General features: G+C 44.3%; 1 protein-coding gene across 1 annotated transcript; it reads right to left on the reverse strand.

Moving 5' to 3' along the window:
- Nucleotides 1–3,819: 3,819 nt before the first annotated feature.
- Nucleotides 3,820–7,968, reverse strand: LOC311371271 (cGMP-dependent protein kinase 1-like; the record flags this gene model as incomplete). Its single annotated transcript, XM_084489433.1, has 9 exons — nucleotides 3,820–4,699; nucleotides 5,088–5,154; nucleotides 5,286–5,348; nucleotides 5,465–5,587; nucleotides 5,900–6,063; nucleotides 6,430–6,571; nucleotides 6,861–6,950; nucleotides 7,296–7,435; nucleotides 7,872–7,968. Coding segments are annotated over 9 exons (985 nt in total), but the record flags the coding sequence as incomplete, so codon positions are not given.
- Nucleotides 7,969–10,570: the final 2,602 nt, after the last annotated feature.

The following is a 10,570-nucleotide window of genomic DNA, read 5'->3' on the forward strand; positions in this document are numbered from 1 at the left end:
AACGCGACACGCCGACGAAAACTTCACGGTACCTCCCTTAGACATAGCTACGGTTCAAATAAATGGTCTTTCTGGGGAAAATAAAAACCTTTTTGAAAGACAGAAAAAATCCACGAACCCCCAAAAAACACCTCAGTGGACTCCCAGTCACAGTTACAGTCACTATGGTCCAGGCGTGGAGGGGCGAAGTCTGCAGGCTCTAAATTACGCGCGCCGCTTGGAGGTCTCCTGACGCACGGCGCAGGGTGATCTCTTTATACACGCGGACCTGATGGTCTCCCGCCCCTTGTTGTGCACAACAAAGGAAGAGGGGTGGAATTTCAGAGACGCCAAAAAAAAAAAAAAACTCCCAATAGCCTACTGTAAGGAAACGGTTATTTATTTTTTTTGTACCTGCCAACTCTGGGCTGGACCATGAAGGCTATAAATATGCCAAGCAAGTATGAGATTTGTGAAAACATTCTCGAGAGGCCTAATGAAAGCACCATAATGCCTTGTTGTTTTAGTCATTGCAATGAATCCTGAGGTTTACTTATAATTACATCAAGAAGTACAGGCTACGCATAACACATTGCTATTTCTTCTATGTGTAGTAGTAGCCTGTCTATTTTTAAACTTGGCTTTTTTTTTCTTTCATCACAACAACACACCTATAAACTAAACAAAGGGTTATGTTTTTTTCCATATACTTTTGCTTCTATTATATGTGTCATCTATAGGTCTACATTAGACGGGTAATGATTTCGGGTGATCGATACCCCAGACACAATCTTTCAATTTCCCTTTCAATTCTACTGGATAGCACAATTATCAATCCATCAACTTCTATATTGCCGTCTTTTCAAATGCAGGTCTATACAGTAGACAGCAGTACAACAGAAATCCTGAAAAAAAGTCTAAAAGTTTGATTGTCTAACTTCCTCACTCAGATCCTTTAACACTCAGATATCCAAAGAGCCCCCGGGGCTCAGTCAGGAGGGCAGTGATTGAAGTAACTTTCCGTCGATTAACTACTTTATTTGATCCTTCTGATTGCGTCGAGGGGGGCAATTACCCCCCCCCCTCCCCCGCCCCCTTCTCCGTGGGCTTGATTACACCAGCGGCGGACATCAATGTAAGATATGCACACCATTAAGGAGTGTGAAAAGTTGACCGAATTAATGGCCTTCCGCGGAGAGGCCTTTCAGGGTTGACTGGCACATCAAGATAAAAGACAACTGTGTGTTTTGGCTCCCTGGACTCCTTTTCCCGGGGCCCCAAAGGGACTTTCAACTCCACAAGTGGCGTAGGATTCAACAGCAACGGCTTATAGTGTTGGAACTAATTGCAAATGTAAGAGTTTTAACATTATGTTGGCTACCACTTGTTTGGTCGGGGAGCCGATGAGTCCCAGAGACCACAAATTAGAAGTTTAGTATTTTTTAAGATCGATGGTTTATCATGGAATGTATTTATTTGACAAGCCAATATATAAATACAGATGAATGACCGTTCACCATAGAGCAATAGCGAAGGTCATCGTGCGTAAAATCTGGACACATTTTGGAGTGGGACAAATTGGCACGCGGACGTCATCTGCTGGCCGCGTTTGTTTGTAGTCTACGTGTGAGGGGCCCGTGGGACACCTGACAAACACTCCGTGGCAGTTTGCACGATCCGAACTGATAGCGTGGCGTTTGAAGTAACGCTTTTATCTACACTTTACTAAATGTCAGTGTTGGTATAAGGTGCGCGTCTTTGATGCACTTTGATCTTCTTTGATCTCCCGGAGTTGTCACCTTGTTGCGACGGCCGCCGCCAGGCCCATTTCCCCCCGTCCCGTCAACAGCGAATATGATGTGTTTTCCAATAGATGGGAGTCGTTTACCTTTACATCCTGAGAACCCACATGCGTAATCCCCAGTGGAATATCGGAGGCAGCCTTAATAAAACACAGGAACGCAAACTTAAGCACAAATTCAGATCCATCTAGACATGTCGTTTATAAACTTTACCTTGAGCGACCTCAAGTGGCCAAAATAAATCCTTTCATTTTTCAGTCGTTGATGTCAACCAGATATGGGCGGACGTCGCTCTACACACACAATTAGTGAAGAAAGCCACAATGAATTCAGATCGTTTTCATAGACACTTTAATGAGAAGCCATTTAATGACTAGAAATGCTCTGTCTATTGTGATTAATGTATTTATTTGATATAACAAAGGGTCGGAAGCAGGCATCTAAGAGACACATTTTTTGTTGAGGTGTATAGTTCATGCAGCATTGGAACGGTGGACGTGGTCGTAATTCAGTTTTGTATGCCATTGACTTAAGGCACTCTTATGCTCTGGTTATGATATCAGACACAATGTGAAAAGAAAGAAACTCATTAGGATGAGGAACATGGGTTGAGAGTTGAAAACCCACACCCCCCAGAAACACAACATTTGTTTTAATGCCATTACACTCATCCTTCTGATTATTCTTTAAACAATATTAATAAATAAAAGTACAATGGAGGAATGGAAGAACCCATGTGATGATCATGTTAGATGGGTTTAAATAACCAAACCATAGATGGTGAGTGGTGTTGACTGGATGAGAGGAAATGTAAGGCGGATCTGAAAACCTTGAGAAGGATCACCAAGGATAATACCCATTTACTTCACAACAGACAATTATATTAAATTCAACAAAAACATAGTTTTCTGACCCAAAAAACAAACAATTGTGATTATTATCATTATAATACGCAATTCAAACATCAAATTCTTCCTAGCCAACCTTTTCTCCTTGTCCAAAAAATAACAGCACCAGACATTGAAACGTTGTTTAAAGTTGGGTCACACTATATATATAACGAAACGAAAAGCATGTTTGTTTGTTTGTTTGGTTGTGTGTCAAACAGGCATTTGGATGTTTTGTAAACAAAAATAAGTGAATAACTGGGTACATGTCAAGGCATTTTGATCTGAGGCATATCTGTCGTTCATCAGTGGCCGGTTGGAATTAGCCCGAGGAGAAAGAAAACGTTCCGTTTGAGTTGGTCTGATCCCTGATGCGTAAAAGAAGTAAAAAGTTAAGTCACAGCGTTGTTGACTTTCTCCCGATTGGTGAGCAAACCTAAGGGCTAGAGGACACTCTGAATGGGTTAGAATAGAAGCAGGGCACTTGGAAGAGTAATAGGTCTCATCGTCAAACACATAGCGGTGTTTGTGCTTTTCAAGGAAAGTCTATATATACAGTGTAATATTTCTTTATTCAGCGAAGAATGAATTCAACTGTGTGAGAATCTAACTTCTTGAACACTTATTGAAACACTCTCTGATGTTTGTGAATAGCGAACTCCCCCCTCCCGCCTCCAAAACAAAACAATCGATAACATTCAAGTTGGTCTTGAGCACTTAATACGTGTTTGTGTGTGTAGGTGTATGTGTGACCTGTTGGACACACACTTTTTACGGCTCCTCCTTCCCTCCCCCCCCCCCCAAACGGTAGGCGACATCGCAGATGTCCAGCTGGTAACGGCATGTCCACAACGCGGGAGACCAGCTTGATATGTCTTACAGAACGAGCAGGAGACTCGGAGAGCTGTCGTCATGACCGTGAAGAAAACCTCCGACACTAACTGATAATCCCCACCAGCATCAGCCTTATGATCCCCCCCCCCCCGCCCCCATAACATTATGACGCTTCAGCAACAGTGATTTCCATAGACCAATATTCAGAATAGATGGACTATGACACGTTCATTCATTCCCGCCAAAACAAACCAATTTCCTTTTGAAATAGGACAACACTTGAGTCTTTAATTTACTAACTTTAAGTCTGTGTGTGTCTGTATGCACGTGTGGGTGTGCATGTGTCTGAGTGCGTGCGTGCGTGTGTGTTTGTGTGTGTGTGTGTGTGTGTGTGTGTGTATTTGTGACTGCATTTGTCTGTGTGCGTGTGTGTGCATTTACATCTCTCTGTGAGCATGTGCGCATGTGTGTGCGTGTGTCTGTGTGCACGTGGGTGCGCATGCATGAGCACATGTACCTGTGGACAGTGTGTGCACATGTTAGCACGTGTTACCATGTGTGTGTGTGTGTGTGTGCATGTAAGTCAATATGTGTGTGTGTCCCTTTGTGTATCTGGGCGTGTGTATCTGTGTATGGGCGTGTGTGTGTGTGTGTGTGTGTGCATGTAAGTCAATTTGTGTGTGTGTGTGTGTGTGTGTGTGTGTGTGTGTGTGTGTGCATGTAAGTCAATTTGTGTGTGTGTGTCTGTGTGTGTGTCTGTGTGTGTGTGTGTATGGGTGTGTGTGTGTGTGTGTGTGTGCGTGTGTGTGTGTGCATGTAAGTCAATTTGTGTGTGTGTGTATGTGTGTGTGCGTGTGTCCCTGCACGTTGTCCGCCCTGTGAGGGGAGCACTGAAGAGGTGCTACAGTAGTCTCTCAGTCCTCCTGCACCACAGTGTAGGGAAGGCATCCTGGTGACTCCAAGGCTGGGCTGTCCGTCTCTGCTTCCTTGCGGGTTCCTTTCTTTACACAGCTCAGCAGCTACGTCCTGAAGATGGCCTCCGAGCCGCGGCTCCTTTAGTGTTTCTGCTTGAGGGCAAGGCCGTTTGTGTTTTTTTGTCTAAAAGTCGCCGTCCCAGCCAGAGTTGTCGTCGGGCGGGGGGTCCTCATTGTCCTCGGGGAAGCTGTCGAAGTTACTGGTGTCCACCGCCGACGTCACCTGGGGAAGGGAGGGGGACGGAGTCACTCGTCGGTGGATTTGGCATTCATTCACCCATCAGTCATCCGTCACCCTCCACCCTAATTCATCCGTCAATTCATGAACCTTCTATGCAACTTATCCATTCATTCATAAATCAGTCTATTCATCCATACACTCATTTGATTATTATTTAATTAATTCTCATTTGATTATTATTTAATGAATTCATCCATCCATCATACACCCATCTATCATACACTGATCCGTCCATTCATCCATTCACCCATGTACGCAACCATTAAAAGGATAGTGAAAATTGATGATACATCTGAATTTTGTTCTTATAAGGACAGGCCCATATTTATCATGTTAAAAGAAGCGGGCGTCTGTGGTTATATTGTCTTACATTGGGGATGATTGGAGGTGTCAGCGTTCCTTTCTTCAGTCCCTCCCAGTTAAAGCCTTCAAACCATCTGAGGGGGAAACAAAAAGCACAACAAGATGACGGACCGCTTTATGGCAGCTCAATCTTCTGCTTTATTGGGGGTGGGGGGGGTAAGCCAGTTAGGAGGGATTTGGTTTGGCAGTTTTCTGCCAGGCTTACTTGTGCTTCTGGATGTCTTTAACGCCGTTCTTCAAGTTTCCCAGCCTCTCCGAAGGATTATCTCTGTGGCGTGGACAGAAAGAGTACATACACACAGAGTGAGGGTTGACATGCTTCCAGCGCATTATTTCACCGTGACAAATTCGAATCAGGAGCGGGTGCCTCCTGCAGTTTCATACCTGCATAGTTTTTTGATTAAGTTGCCTGCGTTTTTGGTAATCTTCTTTGGAAATTCGATCATGTCAATGCCTCTCAGGATGATGTTGTAAGTCTTCATTGGATCAGGGCCAGAGAATGGAGGGCTGAAAGAAGACATGAAGAGAAGTATTAGGGATTTGAAGAATAATGTTCCGTCACATCTATACCCATCAAAATAACATATTTTTCCACTTTTATTCAAAGTGCTTTTAAGTGAGGCTGAAAACTTGCGGAGCATATAATCCAAATGGTATTAGGATAAAAAGTATATTAAAAAAACTAGAGAGAATGAAGGGCGGCTGTAAGAATCAGAAAGACAAAGTTAATAAAAAGTGTATTATTAGTGTAATAGTCCCATCTCCACCAATAGGATCCTAGGGGAGAGGAACTATTTGATAGACAGTGCATAGTCCTACCTGCCGGTGAGCAGTTCGAACATGAGGATCCCCAGGGACCAGTAGTCCGCTGAGATGTCGTGACCTTTGTTCAGGATGATCTCTGGCGCTACGTATTCCGGCGTTCCGCAGAAGGTCCACGTCTTCTTCCCAAAGCCGATCTTCTTGGCAAACCCGAAATCCACCTACCGGCAAAAACAACATGGACGGATGAGGTTATCTAGACGGAAGCAAAACATACGTTGACATGGTAACGCCCGAGAGAACACACATCGTGAAAGATTTAACATCCATCCATCGTACATCATCCATCCATCCTTCCATCCATCGTCCATCATTAATTAATTCATCCATCCATCCATCCATCCATCGTCCATGTTGCATTCATTCATCCATCCATCATCCATTCATCCATCCACAAATCCATCCATCCATCCATCCATCATCCATTCATCCAAACGATCCATCGTCCATTCATCCATCCATCCATCGTTCATCATCCATCATCCACCGTCCATCCATTTGATTCAGTTGGTTATCTGGCGTCTCACCAGCTTGGCGTAGCCCCGGTGGTCCAGTATGAGGTTCTCAGGTTTCAGGTCTCTATAAATTATGCCTTTGGAATGCAGATAGGCGAAGGCCTCCACCACGCACGCCGTGTAGAACCTGGTGGTGGAGTCCTCGAACGAGCCCCTGCAGGGGAGACAGGCAGCAAGGGGGCGTGAGGAGGAGTGGACGGCGGGGGCATGTCTTCTACTACAGTGAGTAGAAGTCACGTTGTTAACCATAGAGGAATAGCTGCGTATTTATTCTGTTTGTTGTTGAGCAAATGACCAGTACTCAGTCATTTTGTCATCACAGTGGATATGACTTGAGGAGATGGTTGAGGTTAGTTCATAAGTCAAATATGACATTTCAGAGAGGCGTCGGTAGGTGAGCTGGGGAATGTTTTAAGGTTGTTTCTTAGTAAAGTAGACGTCACCTGTCTCTGAGAATGGTCCAGAGCTCCCCGCCCAGGCAGGCCTCCATCAACATGTACAGATACTTGCTGTCTTTAAATGTTCTATACAGCCTGTAAACACAAATAACAACAAAATAATTCACAACAAATTACATTAGAAAATTCAATTAGTCATTATTTATGTCAATGTTTTTGATGGAGAGAAAAAAAAGGGCCCACATTTCGCATAAATTAATTGAGATATAAATGTAGACTTAAAGCAGATTACATGGCAATGCTTGTCTAAGAGCAGTTGTGCATCAGAGAGGGAAGATGAAAATACGTGGTGGTAGGGATCCTTCCTGCTCTCTTATTAAACAAAAAGGCTTGCAGCCCTTACAGGCAGCACAGCAGAGAGATGCAGGAAAGCAGGTTGAACGTGAGGTTTTATTACATTATTTGATTTCCAGGGTGTACCTCACAATGAAGTCTGAGTGGGCCTCTTGCATAATGAGTTTCTCTGAGCGTATGTGCTCCTGTTGCCGGGTATCAACGATGTGTCGCTTCTTCAGGATCTTCATGGCAAACGTCTTGTTCTCGTCACTCTTCAGCTGAACCTGCACAGTGCCAGAAAATAAATAACAAATAAATAAATATTAATAAAATAACCCCTTATGAATAAGCTCTCTCTCTAATAACCGCTTTGAATGATTTTCATCACCGTTTAAAATAGGGAACCTCATACTATGTTGATGATGTGATAATACACATCTGTTTATATATTTTACAATGCTACTTATTTAGTATTTAGTAGTAGTAGTCATTGTACCCAAAGCGACTTCCAGTGAGTTTGGATGCATGTCATGAAGAGCAGGTCGGGTTGAGGTTATGTTGCTGAAAGATGCTTACAGGTAGACTAGGGATGGGGGCAGATCAGACCCAGTACCCCTTGGGTGAGGGGGGGGGGGGGGCGGGTGGGTCAAACCCCCCCCTCACCACTAGTCTGGCCTGTTCTCAGGTCAGGTGATTGAGTGAGTGGTGTGGCGCTCTCACCAGCTCCACGCGACCAAAGCCACCGACGCCCAGCGTGTCGATGATGTTGAAGTCGGCCAGGTTGAGGTTGAAGAAGAAAGCGTTCTCTGCCTCGTATCTGTGATGACAGGAGAGGAAGGGAAAGGAGGACAATTAGTTAACGGTACTTTCTCCGCTTATTTAAACCATCAACCAAATGACCTAAGCCATCCACTTTTTTTTGTGAACAATTGTTTTTTATTGCAAATTCACAGACTGGCGGCCCCTACCACCCCCCCTCCCTTCATCTCGGTTTAGCCTTACACTAAAAATATAAATTTATGTTTTAAGGAAGTGTGATATTACAGAGGCAGCATCCTTCCGCATTTCCAACCTAGTGGCCTTAGCTTTGTTTACCCGGCCGGGACAGTTCCCTAAGCCACCCACAGTTCTGTCTAAAGTACATTTGTCCTACAGGTCAAGATCGTGTATTCACATAAATATTCCTGTTATTTTTATATAATTTGTATATTTCATACTTCTTCCAATGGATGGATGGCACTATTCTTTGAAGAAACTAACAGGCTAAACCGTAGCAGGTGCGTGTGTCTCAGAATATCCGTCGGCGTGACATTCAGTGTGACCACAGACTAATTGTTCTCATTCAAGGGCACTTCATCACAGGTGGAAACAGGTGGTGCCCAGTTCCACTGTGTTTACAGTAAACACACACACACAGGCACGCACGCACGGCAGGGCATTTCAGATCACCAAACAACCGGCAGAGAGAGAGAGAGAGAGATGCTGTTTGTTGTAACCAATCTCCTATTGCGCACAGCCTCTCCTGTCCTCTTGTCCTATGACCTCATCAAGGATGGGTATCAGTAGCTCTTTCTCTACGGATTAGAAGGTTTAAAAGGGACATACAAACCCCCCCCCCCCCCCCCTCACCTCCCACCCCCCACCACCAGGGGGACAGAGCCATGCAGGGTCACTAAAGAACAGAGCAATGACTCCCTCCTTCTGGCCGCGTCTGGCCCCACATGTCCTGGTGTAGCCTTACAGGGAAGGGGGAGCTGACAGGGGAACCACACCGTGACTGGCAGAGGAGGTGGTGGGGTGGTGGGGTGGTTGGGTGGTGGTGGGGGTGGTGGGGGTGGTGGCGGCAGGCGGGAAGCTTGTTTAAAAATGTCTCTACTTCAGGGTTTGACTCTCAATTGGTGTGTGTGTTAGGGCTGTCAAAATTGCTCAAAAATTACGTTTGAATATTCCAGCTAAAATTCCCGTCAATAACAGGACAAACTAATACAATGAGACATAACTACTTGTATAGGTAGTTTATTTATTTAAACATATTTGACAACATATTACCTACACAAAAATAAGTAAATGAACTAATAGCAAAGACCGCAGACCTCTCTCTCACTCCCCTCACTCTCTCTGTGCATACTGGTTTAAATAAACAACAACAATAAACAAGTGCTGATCAAGAGTTTTGTGCAAGCAATTTAAGGTCCCGACTCTTGTCCCAAATATGGCAGGCTTCATTCAGTGATTGAAACAAATATAACATTAATTGAAGTGCAGTGCACCCACTCGCAAAGCAGACAGCCGCACCGCAGCTGCCGTGGGTGTGTGTTTTTCCACATTTGAATATAAATTTTCACCTTTGAATGTCTGTTTTAAAAAAACGATTTGAATATATATTCGAATTTATAATATTCGTTGACAGCCCTAGTGTGTGTGTGTGTGGTGTGTGTGTGTGTGTGTGTGTGTGTGTGTGTGTGTGTGTGTGTGTGTGTGTGTGTGTGTGTGTGTGTGTGTGTGTGTGTGTGTGTGTGTGTGTGTGTGTGCGCGTGTGTGTGTGTGTGTGTGTGTGAGAGAGAGTGGGTCCGGAATTTTATTTCCTCTGTTCAACTCAAAATATAATCAATGTTTATATGTCGATGGTTTCTCGAGGTATTGAAACCTTTTGCTGTTGTGTATGTGATACATTTTTTAGTACTATCCTTGGATGAGATAAATTAATAACTTTGTTTTTGGATTAAATATTTCAGAGGAAGAGATCACAGACTTCTGTCATTTAAAACACACACACGCACGCACACACGCACGCACACACGCACGCACGCACACACACGCACGCACACACGCACGCAGACAGAGACACACACAGACATACACATACACATATATATACACACAGACACACACACACACACACACACACACACAGCTGTATCTATAATATCCCGTCTCTCTGTCTCTCGGCTGGAGGCCAGCCTAGACTCCCCCCTCCCATGGGGTGCTGCTGAGTGGACTGCTCTGAGAGCCAGTGAAGGCCCCACCCCTCCATGCCTTACCGACACTGTGGTGATCTTTCACGGTGCTAAGTCTGCGATGAGGAGAGCTGTATGGAGGGGGACCTCATATACACATGTCTAAATAGGATCATCTGCTCATCCTGATCCTTCTAGTCTGTAACATCTATATAATATGTACATTGCGATATATTCCGATTGTATGGTTAGGGGTCAATGGTTGTGGGTTGGAACATTTTTAGAGGAAAGGTTTGCCGATATAATAGGTGGCTAAATCTTGCTGTGAAAACCCATGAAACCCTGAGAATAATTAGTGATTGTTTGCATTTTCAATACATTCAGATTACCCACTAAGTTAGGGATTTATCCTTCGCCGTGTACTTTCAATACATTATAAACTGAGTTAAGAGATACCAACTG

This window comes from Micromesistius poutassou, assembly GCF_964030765.1.
Source record: "Micromesistius poutassou genome assembly, contig: SCAFFOLD_5701, whole genome shotgun sequence".
Classification (NCBI taxonomy): domain Eukaryota; kingdom Metazoa; phylum Chordata; class Actinopteri; order Gadiformes; family Gadidae; genus Micromesistius; species Micromesistius poutassou.